Source organism: Ochotona princeps, chromosome 10 (assembly GCF_030435755.1).
Source record: "Ochotona princeps isolate mOchPri1 chromosome 10, mOchPri1.hap1, whole genome shotgun sequence".
Taxonomy (NCBI): domain Eukaryota; kingdom Metazoa; phylum Chordata; class Mammalia; order Lagomorpha; family Ochotonidae; genus Ochotona; species Ochotona princeps.
The window spans coordinates 9605986-9627584 of NC_080841.1; the positions used below are offsets into that span (position 1 = coordinate 9605986).

General features: G+C 36.5%; 1 protein-coding gene across 2 annotated transcripts in view; it reads left to right on the forward strand.

The window, feature by feature from the left end:
* Window positions 1–21599, forward strand: part of LOC101518037 (complement factor H) — a 145876-nt gene that overhangs the window by 123545 nt on the left and 732 nt on the right. Inside the window, exons 2-4 of one of the 2 annotated variants that reach the window (XM_012931090.3) lie at window positions 2481–2675; window positions 3285–3461; window positions 19916–20098. In XM_012931090.3, the coding sequence (XP_012786544.2) occupies window positions 2481–2675; window positions 3285–3461; window positions 19916–20098 (555 nt within the window). The remainder of the gene's footprint in view (window positions 1–2480; window positions 2676–3284; window positions 3462–19915; window positions 20099–21599) is intronic. The other variant, XM_058668963.1, reaches the window with a different exon arrangement.

Sequence of the window (21599 nt, forward strand, 5' to 3'; positions counted from 1 at the left end):
TCCTTCTTTCTGTAAGTCTGCTTTTCCAATAAAATTAAATTGATTTAAAAAAAAAAACATTATCTTTGCAAATCAGTGGTCAGTGCACTGCTTTTTTCTTTTGAGTTCTTCAAGGAATGGTGAAAGTGAAAGAAAGCTTCTATTACTTCTTCAACAAACTTTACTTCCAATTTGAAAAGCTGTCATAACATATTCCATACTGAAAAGGAAGCCGTCACACTGAAGGAATTACAGACAAAACTCCTACCAAGATCTAGGGCACAAAATTAAATTATGTGTGCAAAAGGATTTTCAATCATGATGCTTGCTTTGATTTCAGGAATACTTATTGCATTATTTTTTACTCTTTAGGTGATAGCCATTTTATATGGCTTAAATTTTATGTGGATATCCCTTAAAGAAAAATACCTAAATTATAATCAGGAAAATAAAAATGCTTTCCTTTCAACATCTTTCCTTACCAAAAATTGCGAAACATTATCTCTGTGAACCTGAAGCTCATTATATGTTCACTTGCAGTTGTCTTTTAAAGATTTTTTTGTTATTTCAAAGGCAGAGCCACAGAGAGGGAGAGGGAAAGACAGAGAGAGACAGATCTTCCATCCACTGGTTCACTCCCTAGATGGCAGAAACAGGCTGTAGTCAATAGACAGGAATTTTTATCAGGGTCTCCCATGCGGGTAGCCAGAGCACAAACACCTGTGTTATTTTCAACTGCCTCTCCCAGAGCATTACTAGGAATGTATATTGATAGAGGAAAAGCTAGAAGTTGAACCAGCATCCACAGTTTATGCCAACATTGCACGTGATACTCCATTCAACATACTACTATGCTGCGTAATAACAATGAGTTGTTATTAGAGGAGAACAGTTATCAACTTTGGCAAAATTTCCATCCAAAGATGTGTTAGTCCAGTTAAAAATCTTGAGTATTCTCACCAAGCCTGCAGTTAGGGCTACATCTTCACAAGCTCTCACTGAAACCTAGGAATATTTATTATTTTATCTTTTAGTATTTTGCTTCTAGTATTTATGAAGTCATTTAGACATTGCTTAGAGAGCTACTAAAAGGTTATTTGCAAATATGGAAATAGCAGAGACAGGTTAATAAGAAATAATAGAACTTTGACAACACTTAACCCAGAAAAATGATATTAAAGTTCAAGTCCAATCTCCTGGAGAAGCTTCAGCAAAACGTTGTCCAAAAATTGTCCCAGCATTAAATGACATTGCACATTTCCTGCTGGCGTGTACTGTGTTATTATCCAAACAGCCCAGTGCACTAAATAGTAACACTTTTGCAGAAACAGAAAAATCTACATGCTTTCAGTATATAAATAGTAATATGGTAAGCTTTACACGGTAGCCTAGAAGCTAGGAGACAAAATGAAAATCCCAACCATGCCTCACTGCATCTCATAACTTCGTATGAGGAAAGGGAAACATGAGTCTACAGATGAGTTGCAATGCTGTCTATCTGTGTGTATGCAGATGTCTTTGTACACATGCCTGTGTAGATTTTTGTGTCCATGTGAATACCAATGTGTGTATACATGTGTACACTTCTCATAAGAAATATGTTCACTAGATTCTATTAGAATTTAGAATCAAGGGAAATTATCCTCTGGCTTAGCAATAGACAGTTGAGCAAAAGGAATTAACATTCAGAGCCTACGTTCTCAGTAATTGCTTGATGGATGCTACAGAGCAAGTTATGAACAATGGATTGAACGTTGTTAGATGATGGCAGAAAAATTATTCTGGCGAGCAAGAACTATGTGGCTTTAGATACGTGAAAAATAAGTGCTGTGATATGGGTGGAGGTGCAAAGGATACCTGACAGAGTTATGGTGGGTCAGTGTGATCAGGTAAAGGATCTTTTCCCCAAGGTCTCCTAAAAGTATGGAGTGGTTCAGGTATGATTTTACTCCATGAGGTGATTCTTCATGATTCTTCCTATTATACATTATTACCATTGGCATTATATTAACTTTGTAATCAGTGCAAGTAAAAATATTAGTAAATCAAAAATGAAACCATCTATTCAGTATTTTTACCAAGGAAACAATGAGGAGACAGATTGCTGGTGTAAACACCTGCACGTCAAGGAAGTGGGATGAGAAGCAAGCACAGGCTCCATCCCACTGACACAGTCCACAGATCAATGACGTCTGCTACTCCTCCTCCTCACTCAGTTCTGAACTTGCTGTGTGAGATTTCCTTCCTTAAGGTCTCTTAACACTTTAACACAATTAGTCTTTCACATGATTCCAGAATGTGGGATTCATTTTCACTGACACTGGCTTCCCCAAACACCCTTGTATCTGAAATAGAGTTCTTTCCTTGTTCCTGATTAATTAGTATGCCAAAATTTATTAATTAAGTGAAAGAAGTGCCATCAATAAGATTATTAAAATGTGCTTTAATGACTTCCTAATCGACCAGCATTTAATGCTTCAGTTGTGTTTTATTTTTCACAGTGGGACTTTGCAGTTTTCCAGAAATAAAGCATGGCATTCTCCATGATCAAAAGAAGTATCAGGCATTTTTGCCAGTTCCGATAGGGAAAGTTTTCTATTACTCCTGCGAATACAACTTTGTGTCTCCTTTGAAGTCTTTTTGGACTCAGATAACATGCACTGAGAAAGGATGGTCACCAACACCAAGGTGCCTCCGTGAGTACACATTGTGGTCATTACAGCGTTGTCATGCCTGGAGGAGAGAGGGAGGGATCTTGGTTAGCACCAGGACAAAGACCAGAGGAGCCAGTGAAGACAGGAAATACAGCCCTTCTTTTTGAACGACCTTGTATCAAAATAAAATGAAAAAAGAAAACCATGCCAACTTTGGTATGTTATCTTGATATTCTCTAAATATTAAAAAGTGTCAAAATTTGCTGGACTCATGGCCATTGTTTATACCTACAATGTTAGGATACACTTAAATGGCAGAAAGACAAACTTATGACTATATTATTGTAAAAATATAGGGGAAATCAGTAAGAGGAGAGGATCTGAGGAGGGAGAGAGGGGAAAATTTAGAGCCTATAGAACTGTATCAGTAAATAAATAAATACATACATACATACATAAATGCATATGCACCTATGAGGAGGCATTTTATTCTTATTGCATTATTTACTTTCTTTTGAACTTGTGTTTTCATATTTTATTTTATTTTCCAGGCTTCCTATTCTTTCTAAAGTATTGTGGAATTCACCCTTACCTTCTATTTTTTTTTTTTTACCAGTTTTATCTTGTCCTCAATCATTTGTTATTCCTCAGGACTGTGTTTCCTTCCCTTTGTGGAAAATGGTCATTCTGAGTCTTCAAGAAAAATACACCTGCAAGGCGACACCGTGCAAATTGTCTGTGATGAAGGCTATGGACTTCAAAATGGTGGGAATAGCATTGTGTGCACAGAAGGAGGCTGGTCTGCTGCTCCCGAATGCAGGTCCCTCAGTGAGTATTGTCCCCTCAGGTTCTCGTAGGGGTGGTGATTATTTTCACAGAAGATGACCAGGAATTGCATACAAGATTTATCAGAATTGCCATCACTATGCATTCCAGTTCATTAAGATTCTAGGTGATCAGTTTTTAATGTCTATATTTGCGCAAACAATAAAGTTCATATCTATAGTTTTTGTTTAATTAGCTTGATCATATTTGTAAAGTTCTTTCACCTTACATAATAATTTCCATGGTTTCTTGAAATCAAAATATAGATATTTATAGGGGCTATTCTTCAGACTTCCAGGGACAATCACAATAGAAATAATACTATTGCTAATTATTAGATTCCTCCTACTATATTGAACAATGGAAAAAAGGACTATCTACTTGAATAAAAACTGCTGCACTCAGAGGAACCACACATAGATTTTGTTTCTCTATCGTCATGTACTGTTCCTTTACATAACCAAACCTCTGGAGCCAGTTGTCTCCTACTTGGTAAACTTCCTGTTTGGATGTCCAGTTGTGAATTCAGTGCATTTCTGGTTTGACACAGGATCTACTTTGAGACCCTCAATTTAAGAGTGTTCTCTGTTACCTAAGATACATGAATCAATGTGAAAAGTGAATAAAGGGGTGCAGTCTACTACAAATCCCTTATCCATATTCTTCCATAGGAAATATTGGATTATTGAGTCAAATTGCTTGTGCCAAACTCCGTTAGCAAGAATTCTTTGCCCTTGATTTTCATGTTCTGTTTGTTTTATTTTATGTGACATTGACTATGTTTTACATAGTTTTTTAGAATATTCTCTCCTAAAAGCTTAGTGTTAACTATTAATTTTTCAATAACAAGTATTTATTTGCAAAGCAGAAAGACAAACACAGACAAATAGAGGAAGAGTGGCTGCCCCTCTGCCGGTTCACTCCCTAAATGCTCACAATGCTTAGAAGATGAGAGCCAAGGACTCAGTCCAGTCCCCCCATGCAGGTGGCAGGACCCTAATCACTGGAGTCTCCCCTGCATTAGCGGAAAGCTGGGTCAGGGGCTGGAGCCAGGCACCGACCTGGGAACTCGAGAGCTTATTACATACCAGTTCAAACGCTTGCCAGGTTTTCTCTTCAGTGTTCTAAACTGTGGATGCAAGAATGATTCCAAGGTATAGGATATCTGCTATTTTCCATCTTATTTTTTGTCATATTCATTGACTTACAGTGAAAATTTTTAATGAATTCATTTTTCTCTTATTTTTGCTTTCTCTCAGAAAACTGTTCAAAATCAGACATTACAATTGACAATGGGTTTTTAACGGAATCTGAACACACTTATCCTTTAAATAAAGAAACGCCATTTAAGTGTAAACCAGGATATACAACAGCAGATGGAAAGACATCTGGGACAGTTACGTGTTTGCAAGATGGGTGGTCTATGCAACCTGTCTGTATTAGTAAGTAATTTTATATTTTATGTTGCATTTTTCTAAATATTGTAACATCAAATATTCCTCCAACTCTTATGTTCCCATCTTTTAGACCTACATAATAATCACATAAAATAACGTTCATTTTCAAAGAAAATAGATCAATAAGGTATGTAATTATTCCTATACCAAACTTATTTCATAAACTTCTCTCAGTGTTGCAGGCAGAAAGTTAAAAAAACCACTCCAATTTCTCATCTTTTCTTTCCATTTGTAGTCTTCTAGTGGCTCTTAGTAAAAAAGTATACACTATTTTCTCATACTATCCAGTTTGTGGAATTAAATAGCCAGGAATATATTCTTCATTTCTGCCAAATTTATGAATTATCTATCATAAAATGCACCACCAGAGAATAAACATTCTTTGAGTTACTATATGTATTTGTGTAACTAGTAACAATTTCAATCTTCTTATATTTGTTAATTAGCAATTATATCATAAACAGATTCAATTATCAATAAATCCACTAAATTGTATTTGAGGACCTGGAAAACGCACCGTTTTTTTCTACTGCTTTTTTCTCCCCTTTTATTGACTTGTGTAGAAGTAAAGGTACCACATTTCTGGAATTCAAGAGTCATACAGAAAAGCAGATGTGTGCCTGAGGAGGCAGAGGCACACGCATGCTCATTTGGGTGGGTACTGGAAAAGCTGCAGGGAGGGGAAATCCTCTTAGCAGAATGTCTTCCAGAGACCACGCCTGTGAAGGGAGAGGGTCAAGAAACTCCTGGTGGACAGGGGGCTGTAGAGCAAGTATGAGTGCAGGTAATGCCACTCACCCATCCATGGGGGAATCTACGCCAGATGACATGCACGGGCAAGAATTGCTTCAGTCTTTTGCAGTCACAGGGGCTTCCTGTCTCACCTCCAGATGGCTCACAGGGTATGCAAATCAGCAAGACGGAAAACTACAATTGTCCTAACTTCGGGGTTCCTTCCCTGTGTACAGAGTCACTGCATGAATAGCGGGCTACCAACCTCTCATCCGATGGAGTGGTACCGATGGACTACAGGTTGGAACTCAGGGAGCTTGACTGGCTGACTAAATGTTAAACATTATCTAGCCACTAAAGAACCTCCCTATCAGGCCCAGCATGGTAGCCTAGTGGCTAAAGGCCTCACTTTGCATGCACCAGGATCCCATATGGACGCCAGTTCTAATCCCTGCAGCCCTGCTTCCCATCCAGCTCCCTGATTGCGGCCTGGGAAAGCAGTCAAGGACAGCCCCCGTGAGACACCTGGAAGAGGCCCCAGGCTCCTATATTTGTATTGGCTCAGCTCCACTGCTTTGGCCACCTGGGGAGTGAATCATCAGATGAAAGATCTTTCTCTCTGTCTCTCCTCCTCTCTGTATATCTGACTTTGCAATAAAAAAAAAAAAAACTTTCTATTAAGGGTTATCTACAAATCAATCAGTCCATCATAGATTTGATATTTACTTCATTATTAAGTGTACTTGTGTGTGTATACCATGCTAGAAATGATAGATATAATAATAAACAAAATATAAACTTATCCAGGATGCTTTGTAGTTGCTTCTTAATTTATTTGAATTTATAATTCCAGTACCCACTCAAATGAGCATGCGTGTGCCTCTGCCACCTCAGGTACACATCCGCTTTTCTGTAAAATTGAGTTATATACATTTTTATTATGTTTTTAGCAATAACTTTTTAAAAGATATTTTATTTATATTTGTTAGCATACAATGACTTATTAAAACTTTAATAAAACTTATGAAAGAATCTTGTGCTTGTTGTGTTCTTGAGGTGATGTTTAAGATAAAATCCTGATTTCCAATGTGCCTTAGAGTCTTGTGATATGCCAGTATTGGTGAATGCCAGAGTGAGGAATATCAGCACACGGTTTATGCTCAGTGAGCAGCTGGAGTATGAGTGCAACGATGGCCACCAGAGCCGAGATGGGCACACTACAGGCTTCACAGTTTGTGGTGAGGATGGCTGGTCCCATTTGCCCATGTGCTACGGTAAGGACTTTTCATCCAGAAGATAGAAGTGTGTGTTTCTTCATGCACTTTTTCTGGGTTCTTTAGAAAGGTGTTTGCATAATAATAATAATAATACTCCAATTTGAGGTGTCTCCAGATGACTTGAAGGCATGATTATTATAATCATATATATATATGCAAAGTACATTGTTTACTCAAAATAAGGTCATTTATATGCCACCCCCATCAGATCTGTGGCTAAAATGAAAGGAATTCTTAAGGTTTATTAAATTTGTACTGTCAGTTCCACCAAAACTGGGTGAACGTTAGCAAAAACGTGGAAGGTTATACCTCCCTCAAAAACGTATTTCACTCCTTGACTTTCTTCCTGTCTCCTATACCCATCAGCTCCTAGCACTTATTGTCCATGTCTTGGATTTGAAATTTGCACACAGAACTTTCAAGTTATACCAAAACATACTTTGATGTAAATGTGACCACACATTTCAGTCCTTATGAATTCATTTTTCAAATGCTGTTATAAATTCCAACAAATATAATTTTTCTTTAAAAATATGTCTTAATGAATTGTATGTCGCTAGGTACTTGATACGAGAAATAGTTTATTTTGGCTCATAGTTTGAGACTCAAGAAGGTGGCATCAGCATTGATTTCTGATGATGGCCTCAGGGCAGATTAGACCACATGGCAGGAGACTGAAAAAAACAAAAAAGTCACCTGGCAAGTCAGGAAGCAGTAGAGGCGCTGAGCAGGCAGAAATCCCTTTAAAACAATCTACTCTTGATTGCTGCAAGTCCCCTGATACCTCTCCCACTCCCTCCTGCAGAAGCTGTGTCCCAGGACCTGATTTTCTCCCTTAAAGTCTCACCAACTTAATAGCTTTATATTAGCAGAGTAAGCCTCAACCTTGATTTTGGCAAGGATACACCACGTTCAGCCAATCCACAGAACAAACATGGTATCTTATGGTTCTGGAAGTTAATAGTGTTAAAATAGGAGTTCTGTTCCATCTGTTAGGTTAAGGGGAGAAACAGTCCCCAGATGTTTTATAGTTTCTAAAATCCATTTGCATTTCTTGGCTCTTGTGGGCCTTTCCGCAAATCACTTCTACCTCGGCTTTCAATGTCACGTTTCCTACTATGGATACACTGCTGCCTCCCTCTTACTGGCTGCATTGGATTTAACACCCAGGTAATTCAGAATAAATTTTCCATCTCAGATTCTAGCTGTATCTGCAAAGTAGACTTATTTATGCACAATAGCATGCAAATTTCAGAGATTAGGACAGAAACACTTGGAGGAAGTATTATTTTGTTAACAAAACAATGTACTATAAGGCAACTGGAAAACTTTATATAAATTAAGATCAATTACTTTCAATGCTTTTTTGCAATTAGATAAGAAAAGGGCTAACACTAATATAAAGAAAGGACATGCAAAGCATTGGAATATGCTACAGGGATACAGGAATATAAGTTTTAGAGAAACTAAGTCACATTGCAGGAGTATGTTCTCAAACCATTAAATTGTCAGTAACAACACGCAACATAAGCCAATTTAAATAACATTTAAGATCATTAAACAGAAATGACTTATTTGTGATGTATGTTTCATGAATTTACCATATTTGCTTTGTCTAAAATATCAATTATATATTTTAACGTATAACTTTATAAACCAACCACAAAACATGATTAAATAGGAAAAACACACATAGATTCTCATACAAATCTATAGTTAAACCAGGAGATAACAGTTTTTGTGAACATGCTAATGAGAATTCAGCATTGTGTTTTAAAAGTCTTTGATTATTAGGTACTCATTTGTTAAGTTAGTAATTACTTCATTATTAACTTTCCCTCCAATTTAAAATTTGTTGGATATATCTTTTGGGGTGTTACAAATAGTCTGCTTTTTGAATATGATTGTAATTTTAATGAAAAGTGTAGAAATACATTGCATTTAACACTTGTGCTACATGAAAGTATGACTTTCTGAGAATTTGAATTTGAAAATTCTTTATATTCTAATTTATTAGTTATTATACTTCTCATTATGCAAAATTAAAACATGCTACCTACATAAATTAACTATTGTTCTTAAGTAATTTCTCAGGACTGTTTTGGTATAATCCTGAAGAGATTGCCATATAAAATGCTACCTTGTTTCTCAATTTCTTAACTTGCCTAGAAGGTTTTGTATTTATTTGTTGGATATAAAAATTAACTTATATATATTTGAAGATAATAATATGCTTTATGCTTCTCTGAATATACATTTATTTACATCTTTTAGTCTAGTATATGTTAACTTTTTGCAATAAAATTTCATGCATATGTTAATGTTTTTAATTTTGTTTTTAGAAATAGAATGTCCTCTTCCATTTTTAGAAGCATATTTAGATGCCCATCCAAAACAAGAAAAATACAAAGTTGGAGATGTGTTGAAATTTTCCTGCAGACAAAAATTTGCAAGAGTTGGACCAGATTCAGTCCAGTGCTACCAATTTGGGTGGTCACCTAATTTTCCAACATGCAAAGGTCAATATTTCTTTTAGAAGCAAGAATTCATTTTTATTTTAACATCTTCCTACTTTATTAAAGCTATCATTGCATCTAGAATCTAACAAAGTAGAAAAAAATAACAAAGGTGGTATTTGAGAAGGAGGAGGGATGTTGGTCTATAGTAATTGAGTTGGCTAATCATTTAAGTTCTGCTAATCAAGTATTACTTCTGGCTCTGTGTTTGGAAATATCTCTTGCGATTTTATAGCTTGAAATATAGTAGCTGATGAGTTGGCTACTTGATTCAATCCTTAAAAAGCCACAACCCACATCAGTACACCCTGGTTTAAGCTCCAGTTCCTCTTCCTGCTAATGTAGCAGGTGCTGACTTATTTATTTGGGTGCCACACATGGAAGACCCAGATGGAGTTCCCATCTCCTGGTTCAGCAGAGCCCATTCCCAATGGTTGCCAATATTCAAGGAATAAATTGTTGATGGGAGCACTGTTTTCATTCTTCGCTTTCTGTCTCACAGTCTCTCAAAGTAAAATAAAATAAAATAAAAAATAAGAAATATGTCATTGAGGTTGAGAAGGCTTTTTTGTTGTCTAGTTCATTAAAAGTTAAAATTTTATAGATGTCCTTATATTTTATGAAATTAAGAAATTAATAAGCAAATCATCAAATGCACTGTGATAGAAAGAATTATTCAATAAAAGGAAATAATGCTTTGCTGCTGAGTTTAGGTGACATTATAAAAAATATCTGATACAATTAATTTAGGTGTTTGTGCATGTTAATTAATAAAAATGATTACTATACTTTTTACGTATAATAATATTGCATATTTGAGAGATACTTACTTTTAAATTATAGTAAGACCATTGTCCTACTTTAAAATCTCAAGTAGCACAAATTAAAATCCTGATTGTAATAAATAAAATAAAAATATGGGGGACAGGACAATGAGATATTTCAATATAGAAAGAAAATAGAAAAATTACACTAAGAAGTTATGCTTGATTTGGCAAAACTCAATATTACATATTTTGTATATGTAAGGAAAATGTCCTTATTTGCTAGATCAGCTTCTGAAGGATTCAGAAATATAATCTATGTCAGTTATTTTACATTGTTTTACAAAAAATAAATAGAGCAAATAGGACAAAGTGTACTATTTTGATAAATGGATGTCCAGTAAATTAGAGGTTATTACATGTTCTTCAATTTGTTCAAAATTATTCAGAACAAAAATCAATATTTGGAAAAATCAATAGTCTATAATTATCAACACTGAAAAGCAGATCTGCAAAATGAAAATGGCATAAATTAAACTTAGTCAACTCAATTAGTGACTCCACCTTTTTCTGGATATATAATTAAAAGGCAAATTAGGCATTATTAATAGTTTCTTTATTACAGAGCAAGTACAACCATGTGGTCCACCTCCCCAACTCCCCAATGGTAAAGTGAAGGACCCAAGGAAAGAAGAATATGGACATGGTGAAGTGGTGCAATATGAATGCAATTCCCATTTTGCAGTGAAAGGGCCTAACAAAATACAATGTATGGATGGAGAATGGACTACTTTGCCCACTTGTGTAGGTAAATAGATATTAATGCTGAAACAGACATTTAGTTTTATTTTACACTGATAAATAAATACATGCATAAATGGATTTTGAATGTTTTAAGGATAAATATAACTTTGACATTTCCCTAGGCCCACTGCAAACATGTAGCTCTTTACCCAAACTTGAGCATGGTTATGCCCAGCCCTCTGCCCCTCCCTATCCACATGGAGCTACAGTGGAGCTGAGCTGCAGAAGCACACATACAATGATTGGAAACCACAGCGTTTCCTGCCTAAGTGGAATGTGGACAGAACTTCCAGAGTGTGTTGGTGAGAATGCATTCTAACTTTATATTTGATTGTTTACATTTCTGGTTAGGCTTGTACAAAATTAATAACTAGTTAGAGTTATAATCTTATCAAGAAAATCTTACCAGTTTTAATTCTTCCCCCCAGGAATGCCAATATTATTTCATTCACTCAGGTCCTATATTGAACTTTTCCATATGGTTTTATGAATTGTTTTTATTCCTTATGAAATTCTTACTGATTTCTTTTTTGCTTGGGACCTTTCATTAATTCATATGTTTGAATTGTTATACTTTGTATAGAAAAGGATATAACTTAATTGTGTGTATTGATTTTGTTATCACTAACCTTGTTGAATTCTTGTATTAGCTCTAGTATTGAATTTGGATGTTAATTTTTAACAATTACAGTTTTAATCTCGCTTATGCCATAGATTAACCTAGAAAACACAATCCAAACCGTAGACATGTAGTCTGAATTCATAGTGTTCTGTAAAGTGAAAAAGAGGGACCCAGACCAAGGAACTAGGTATCACTCCTGCAAATCTCATCCTCACAATTCCCTAGTTACAACTCAAGACGGTTTCGTTGGCTTTTCTGTGTTCTCCCCCCAGCCGCAGGGGAAATCTGGTTTGGACTTTTTTCCGTTTGTCCATCAGCCTGTGTGCTGCGCTGTTACATTGCATTCTATTAATACTAAGGCTTCCAGCTATGATGTATTTATAATGACCTCCTCAGATGTTGGCTTCTTTTTTCCTTTGTCTCACAAACCCAGTGTATTGAAGCTTCTCATTTTCAGCTGCAAAGATAAGGAGACTGCTGCTGCTCTCCTCCCAGAATCTAAAGCAGAGTCTAGAGCCAGCCTCTTGCTCCAGGACCTAGCCCGAGGTTTCAACGGGCCTATTCACTTCTGGAGAGAGATGGCAGCAGTTGAATCCTGTAGGCCTGGCAGACACCTGGTCACTGCTCATCTGTGACGGCCTAATGTGAGGTCTTTACTACCAGGAGACCAGCTCTGTTATAGGCAGTATATTAGGCTAGTTTAGTGATCATTAATTTTTGTGCGTGAGCACCATACAGGACAAGTTTGAAGTCACAATTATTGCAGAAAGCACACAGAAGTAGCAGAGCACAACCCATATTGCATTACCTCATCCTCCAACATGCCAGAAAAAAGGATGCACAGCTAGCATTCATTGGAAAAAATAAATGTAACAATGAAAACTGTGCAAACAAGGACCAAGAGAAACACCTGTTAGGAGCCCAGTGATCTGACATGGTCGATGCTCTCTCCCTGGAATGTACTCTGACTTCAGGGTTTCTGCTAAGCTCTGAATGTCCACATAAAAGCATGTCTAGATTTATGTAATTTACTAATATTACCACTCCCACAGGCTGATTATTGAATGACCTCCTTTTTTATATAAATTCTTGAAGCTTTTTTTTAAAAATATGACTTAGAGGAAACAATAATAACTGTGTACAGTTTGAAAACCTCCAGAAATCTGGCTGAGCCAAAACTTCCCTGGAGTGGAGAAATCCATCTTGCACCTCTTTCTCCCAAAGCATTATAATACAATTTTCTGTCATTCAAAGATTGGGTGCAGTATATTTTCATTGTTTATATTTCTTGTTGAATTCTTCTCAACAACAATCTGTTTCATACAGTAAGATTAAGAATAGTTCTTTGTCATGTTACCTAAAGCAGCAAAACATTTGTTATCCTGGTATTTGGGTGGGTTTTTTTGCATACCATATTTTATTTATTTTCTTTGCTTCTATAATTATTATTTTAAGATATAGTTCCATAGGCCTTGGGATTTCCTTTACCTTCTCTCCAAGTTCGCTTCCCTCCCACACCACTGAGCTCCCCAATGTTATTACTATAGTATAGTTCTTCATAAACAATCATTGGTCCATTATTGAGGGCATGGACAATGGCGGAGTCCAGCATCTTATCATCAAGATATAGTTAGCAGTTTCATTGGGAGTCCATCTTTGGTCTGGAAGTAGAGATGAATTTGCATTGTATATTCACATCTGGATATGATAGTCTCCATTACACAGTTACTGTAAATCCCCTTTAAGGAAAAGCCACAATAAAAAAATCAACAAGAGGAAGAAAAAAGAAATTAACAATGCCATGAAGTTAAATAACATGCTACTGAATGACTAATGTGTCACTGAAGAAATGAAAAAGAAAATCAAGAATATTCTTGAAAAAATGATGCTACTGCATAATCTATGAGTTATTGAAGAATATAATGAGAAAGTATTTTGAAGAGATGAAACTAAAACAAAAATTCCATGAGATATAGTTTCTGTTGATCTTTATTGGTGAGATATGTCTCCTGTAGGCAACAAATAGATGTTTTTTTTTTTAATAAAGTCTACTAATCTATGACATTTGATTGATGCGTTAAGCCATTTACATTCAGGTTTAATATGAATGGGTGGTAATTTGGTCCTCTCATTTTAGGAATGGGTTGTTTGTTGATTTAGTCTTTTGTTGTTATTTTACCTAGAAGTTCTTCACATTTGCCGTTGGTTTTTTGGTTTTGGTTAGTGCTATTCCTCTACTTTCAAGAGAACATCTTTCAATGTCCTTTGTAGGACAGGTTTGCAAGAGGTATATTCTTTTAACTTTTCTTTACTGTGGAAGAATTTTATTTCATTTTCAAAGGCAAAGGAAAGCTATGCTGGGTACATTATCCTGGACCCCAAATTTTTGCTTTTAAAATCTGAAATATGTCACTCTATTCTCTACTGGCCTGTACAGTTTCATCTGAGAGGTCAGCTGTGAATTTAATTTGAATTCCTTTATATGTCAGCTGATTTTTTTCACGTGCATATTTGAAGATCTTTTGCTTATGTTCCATTGAAGACAGCTTGATTATGTCTCATGGTAAAGATCATTTTTGGTCAACCCTGCTGGGAGTTCTGTGCCCCTCCTGGATGTTATTTCCCAACTCTTTCTCTAGATTAGAGAAATTTCCCTTTATTATCTCATTCAATACATTTTAAAACCTAGCTTCTCTTTCTGCACCTTTGGGGACTCCCATAACTCTAACATTTGGCTTTTTAATAGTGTCTTTCAATTCTTGAATACTGTTTTTTTGTTTTGTTTTGTTTGCTTGAATCAGCTCTGCTTCTAGCTTTTTGCTTGTTTCCATTTGGTGACAGGAAATATCTTTCAATTCTGAGATTCTTTCTTTTGCTTCATTCATTCTATTTTGGAGCTTCTCCACTGTAATTTTAATTTGCTCCACTATATACTTAATTTCTGATACATTAACTTTCATTTGATTCATTTCCTGTGTGACATATTTTTAAATTGCTTGAACTTCTGTTACGGGCTTCTCATCATTAATAAGAAGCTTTAAAACGAGTGCTTTGAATTCTGAACCCTCCATTTTCTCAATGTCTTACTCAGTTAACTCTGAGGTTGGCAAAGGTTTTTGGTCCTTTGTAGGGGAGTCTTCAGTAATATTCATTGTGCCTCTGTCTCTTCTTTTGCTCTTGGTCATTGTACTTCTGGTTAGCAGATTCTTTTCCTGGGGGCAGGTTTCTAAGCTATGTCACCCACAGGTCTAAAGTTCAATTTTACTTATTGCTGTTGCTACATGACTCTGTTTGCAGTAACTTGTGTCACTCCCTCCAGGGAGTTCCAGGTCTGAATTCTTATGTTAGATTTCTACCATAATCTCCATAGCTCCAGCTCCTGGATCATCAGTCTCCACCTGCTGTGATACTGTGCCGAGGCTGCACAGTTGTCTGTACAACCTTTGACCCACTTCTGGTTGGAGCAGGTCCCAGGATTAGAAAGACATCAGGTATCCTATATAGCTAAATTGTTGGTGGTGCTGATCTTGTCAGAACCTCTTGGTCATTAGATTTGAGGGCCACATGGACCTATTTTGACTCATATGATGCCAAAGTCAGTATTATTTTTCCTGCGGGACCAGTGCAATGCCCTGAGCTCACTGAGTTCACTCCTAGATTAGCACATGTGCAGTTCTTGTTTTCCCTGCAGTCCTAAAGCTATTGCTATAGTGTACAAAATGGTGCCTGATGTGCCGTTACTAGATTTCTTGATCTGCTGGCAGTCAGGTCTGAGGGCTACCCAGTCCTATCTTGGGTGGAACCTTTAGGATGCCACATTGCTGCAGTTCACTGAGGCAGAAATGAGTTCACTCCTAGCTCAGTGCATGCACAATCCGGTCCCTAACTTTTGCCTCCCTACACAAAATGGTGCTTGATCCGGCTCTAGGGGGCAGATTGGGCTGTGAAATCCACCCTGTTTCCAAACCACCCATCTGGGACTGGTTGCTCTCTCTCTGCTCCTGGTCAAATCAAACAGACCAGCAGGACAGACAGTTCTTTGTCTGGGTTCACCTCCTGAGTTTCTGGTTAATGCCCTGTCCCACCTTGTTGCTGGTGCAGTTCAGATCACTGCTCACTGAATGCCGCTGGGGTATCTGTCACTGCAACACCACACCATTGTGTCCGCTGCTTTCCTGTGTCAGTCTCCAGGTACCCATGTATTGCTGTTTCCTCTCCTATTTCCTGGAAAGTGCCCTCCCTGGTTCACACTGGCTAATGTTTCTCGTCTGTTAAAATGTGTCCTTACCCGATTCTGCCATCTTGATTCGGCTTGTTATCCTATTAATATTCAATATATTTATACATAATTGCTTAGTTTCCTTTAAATAGTCTTGTTATTTACAAATATATTCCTTTTATAGCCACTGATCAACTCAAGAAGTGTTCACGATCAAGCCTTGGTTCAGGAATATTCTTCAGACCACATATGAGTGAATTTAATCATAATGCCACAATAAGTTATAGATGCATTGGATCACACAGCTACATGCGAACAGTCTGTGTAAATGGGAACTGGAATCCCAAGCCAAGTTGCACAGGTAAGATTTGCAGAAACTTTTGCCAACCCTATTGTGTCTTCAACTGAAAATACTACATTTTAAAATTATGTAATTTTTCAGGGTATTTTAAAAAAAATTCTTTTGAAAAAAATAAAGCCTGGTCCCAGCACTGTTTCTAAATAAATACCAACCTTTACAATATCTGGCTTGGAATGTACATTTGACTTAGTGGTTAAGATACCATTCAACAAGTCTGTGTTCCATATCAAACTGTTTGGGTTCAGTCCTGTCTCCCATTCCCACTCCTGATACTTACTAATGCAAGACTGGGGAGACAGCAAGTGATTTGAATGAAATACAATATTTTACTTACAACTAATCTATCCTATTAAACATATAAATATATATATATACATATATATATGTGTTTATATATACATATACATATATATGTATTTATATATATATATATATATATAGAGAGAGAGAGAGAGAGAGAGAGAGAGAGAGAGAGAAGCTGACCTGTCTAATCAGGTTGACTCTAATCAAGAACTATCAACAGGCCTAAGTAAACATTTAAGACACAGATGAAAACAGAAATGTGGGGGGAATAACTTGAGCATTATTGTAAGGATAAATGAAGACACAAGGAAAAGGGAAAGAGCAGGAGCCGTTTGGATTGCTGAAAAAGCACTGTTTCTTGATATTTTCATTTCACACAAGATGCTTCCCTTGACCTTATTTAATCAGTGTTGGAATGTGGTTCAAATGACAATACCATCTCCTCTAAGAATCACTGAAAATAACATCCAAGCAATCAAAAATAAGCTAATTCCTCAAGCAAGAGAGGCGTTCTATGCCCATAGTCCACAGTCCCAAGCTGAGAAGCAAATGGCAGTGCCTGAATCCTTTATTCAGTGCTAGGTTTAAGTCACTAAGGAAAATCTGGGTTGGTGCTTTCACTGTTGTCTTTTCTGCTGCTGTCATTTGAAAACCTGAGTTCTGGCTTGTTTGGCTCACTTGTGCACTACCAGTTTGACTCATACCGATTAGATAGAAGAAATAATTTGGTTATTTCGTAAGTTATACAAAGAAGCAATAGAAACAATGTATAAAACCAAATGAGAACCTGTAGAATTTTGCTTATTTTTAATGAGAGAGAAATGCTGTTGGATAGTCCATAATTTTGAAACATCATGCTGTTGAGCCATTTTTTGTTAACCTTCATTAATTAAATAAAATTTTTGTTTTGTAGAAAAGAACAAGCATCTCTGCCCCCCTCCACCCCAGATACCTCATGCTCAGAATATGACAACCACAGTGAATTATCAAGATGGAGAAAAAGTAGCTATTCTTTGTAAAGAGAATTTTCAACTTCAAGAAGTAAAGGAACTTGTGTGTAAAAATGGACAATGGCAATCATTACCACAATGTATTGGTCAGTAATTTACTCTAAATTTCATTTTAAAAGATTAGGTCAAAGGAACTCAGCATTGGAGATCTTCGTTGTTAGAAAGCTGGGTGATGAAGGGGAGTCAGATAGAATTATGGGAGGAAAATTGAAGGTCCCTGGAATCTCCAAGGTATTGTTTCAAAAGGATATATCTCAAAGTATCATTCAACAAGTTGTCAGACACATGAAATATTGCTTAGAAATGGGCAAGACATCTGATTATTGAACTTTGGATTCAACTACCTGGAAGTCACTGGTGACTTTTCCTAGGGTTATTTCTTAAGACAGTTAATGCATAATTAAGTGTGTTAAGAAACAATGTGGACTAGTTACTCTTTAAAGGTTTGGTAGAGCTATCTGATCCTGGGCTTTTAGGATCCTGTGATTTTGTTTACTTAATCTCCATCCTGGTTTTTGTGCTATTTAGATTTTCCATGTCTTTGCGCATCAGTATTGATAAGTTGTTGTGTCCAGCGATCTACTCATTTCTTACACATTTCTAGAGTAGTAGCATAAAACTGTAATATTTTCATGATTCTTTTAAATTCTGTGGTATCTGTGTATCACCTCATTTTTCACCTGATTTCACTGATTTGTATCTTCTCGCTGCCCTCCATTTTTTATTAGTAGAGTCAATGTTTTTTCAATTTTACTTCTTTTTTCAAAAAGTCAGCTTTTCATCTCACTGATCTTTCGTATCATTTTGTATTCCAATTTGTGTATTTCTTCTGGTTTTTATTATTTCTTTCTTCCCACTCACTGAAGTTTATTTCATTCTTTCTTTCTGAGTCCTTGAGCTGTGCAGTTAGATTATTTATTTAATATCTTACCAGCTTTTGGATGTAGGCACCAATTACTATAAACTTTCCTCTTAACACTGCTTTTGCTGTATGTGATGTAATGTGCTGCATTGTCATTTTCATTGATTTCTAGGAATTTTTTTTAATTTCCCTTTTGATTTTTTTCTATGATCATTCTATGTTCATTCAGGAGCTTGTTGGTCATGTTCCATGAAACTGTGCTTATTTTGCAGAGTTTCTCGAGTTGTTGATTTCCAGCTTCATTCTATTGTGGCCAGAAGCAGCACATCATGTGATTTGAGGTTTTTTTTTTTATTGAGACAGGTTTATGGCATAACGTATTGTCTATCCTAGAGAAAATTCCCTATACCGAGGAAAAGAATGTCTCTTCTGCAGCTTTGGAACAAAACATCCTATGGACATCAATGAGCCCTATTTGGTCAATAGAGTAGCTTGGTTCTATTGTTTAGTTTCATTTCTCTTTCCTTATTTTTTTTTCTGGTTGATGTGTCCATTGATGAAAGTGCAGTATTGAAATTTCCCCCTCATTATTGTGTTGGAGTCTATGTTTTCCTTTAACTCCTTAACAATTGCTTTAAAAGGCTAGCTGCCCTGGTATTGGGTGCATATACATTTACTATAGTGGCTTCTTTTTAATTAATCCTTTATTTAATGCCAGCCCTCATCTCCTTTAAAATATTTTTTGTTAAAGCCTATTTCACTTGATATTAGAATGGTTAACACCTGTTCATTTTTCTTTTCCTTTGGCATGGAATATCTTTTCATTCCTTTTACATTCTGTGTGAATGTTTCTTTGTTGTGTGTTTCTTTGTTGCTGAGAACTGTTGCTTGTAGGCAGCCATTGGACGAGTCATGTTTTAATCCAATCAATCAATGTGCATCTTTTGATGGAGAGTTTAAACATTTATATTCGGGGTTATTATCTCAGAGCAGGGGTTTTTTATTTGCACAATTGTTTGTGTAGTTGGAGAGTAAGACTGTGACTTTAAATTAATTTGAAAGTACATCATTGTAAAAATTAAGAGGAAAAATAAAAATGAAGGAAGAAGGGAGGGAGCCAAGGAAGCTGGGAGGTATTTTGGGCTTAAAACTGTGTATATGAAATATGTGAAATCTATTGTATTTCAAAAAACAGTGGAGAATTGTAGATCAGGGAATAGAGAAAGTACGTATGTTTACTCTAAAGGGAATAGAGAAGTGAGCAGTGGCTGGAAAGTGAGTGTGGCTAAAGAGAATTTTTACCTTTCTGAGTTTTGACTGTTTAGTCATGTTTTCAGGTTGGTGAGTGATTCCACATAGAGATGAAAATTGATACTACCGAAAAATGGGGATAATTCATATAGCAAAGTGTTAGACTAGTTAAAAGATGAATCTATTTGTGTTCTCAGATACCATATAAGATACAGAAGATAAGTTATATGATGCTTGATGTGTTGACTTCATCCTCAACAAATAAATATTCTTTCCCAGACGCTACACAAAGTTGTGGGCCCCCTCCACCTATTGACAATGGCGATATCACTTCATTCCCACTATTAAAATACCCACCAGGATCAAGAGTGGGGTATAGTTGCCAAGCCTTTTATGAACTCAAAGGCCACGGATATGTAACATGTAGAAATGGACGGTGGTCAGAACCACCAAAATGCCTGGGTGAGTGCTTCATATTCTTCTGTAGTCTAAGATAGAGTATTTGTGGTACAATGTCCATGAACTAATTCCATAGGATGATATCCTCAGTAAAATTTCATTCCACTGAAGTCTTTTCTGACAAATGTTACTAAACAAGGAAAATGTTTGAAAATCTGTACTTCGCAATGTTGGAAATTTTTTTTTTAATTACAACAGAATTTCTTAACAGCCTTAGTTTGCATCGCAGATGAAGTAACAGAGCCACAGAAAGCCTCAGTATCCCATTCAAATTCCACGCTTGATGGGGCTAGTACTCAGACAGAATCCCATGGACCTAAGTCCTGTGCATGGACCTCTCATGACTAAGGTTAAAGAGAAAATCATTCCACCTTGACAGTTTGTCATTATTATGCAGAAAATGAGTGCCTTAAAAGTAAAAATGGAATTAAAAGACAAGTTTATTTTGGTACCATAAAAATGAAATTTACATGTAATTTGTCTTTAACATGAGCTTTTTGTGAACTTTTGAAGATCTTTACACATGTGTTTCCAAAAAAATATGGCACTGAGAAATAACTTGATTCTGTTTTCTATAAACTTTTTGAAGTCCTTTGTGCTTCCCAACATATCTTAGGATCTCTGGGCATGGATCAATCCAGGTCCTAAAGCATCATTTGAATAATTCCTGTTATCAGAGATTATGGTAGAAAAGAACATGGTGAATGTGTTACAAGCAGAATGCGTCTCCATCTTTCAAAGTTCTTAAACAAATGTTAGTGTAATAAAGAATTAGGGAAGGGCTCAGTTCGGTGGCCTAGCAGCTAAAGTCCTCGCCTTGAACGTGCTGGGATCCATATGGGCGCTGGTTCTAATCCCGGCAGTTCCACTTCCCATCTGGCTCCCTGCTTGCGGCCTGGGAAGGCAGTTGAGGATGGCCCAAAGCCTTGGGACCCTGCACCTGTGTGGGAGACCTGAAAGAATTTCCTGGCTCCTGGCTCCGGGTTGGCACAGCACTGGCTGTTGCGCTCACCTGGGAGTGAATCATCAGAGGGAAGATCTTTCTCTCTGTCTCTCCTCCTCTCTGTATATCTGACTCCGTAAAAAATAAATGAATCTTTAAAATATGCATATATATGTGAATTCATGATGAGAATGCTTAATGCTTGATTAAAAAAAAAGAATGAGGGAATCACTGATGGAAGACTACATTGTTTAGTACAAAAATCAAAGTTCCCAATAGTTAAGATCCGTGGATGAATTGCAACACAAAAAGGGAGATCCAGGCAAACAAGCCTAAAGCTGGTTGAAGTTTCAGTGCCACTGCTGACAGCTGTCTTCAAGAATGTGCTTGTGAAATGTTCAGAGGGAGGCCGGTTCTGGATGTGTCATCTTCAGTACAAGTCTTTCCCAGTCTTTCCCTATACGGTGCATTTCATGGACAGCAACAAGTGAAATGACTGCAATGTTGAGGAAGATGTTAGAAGATATGCAGTGTTGAAACCATACATATTGTGATATTAAT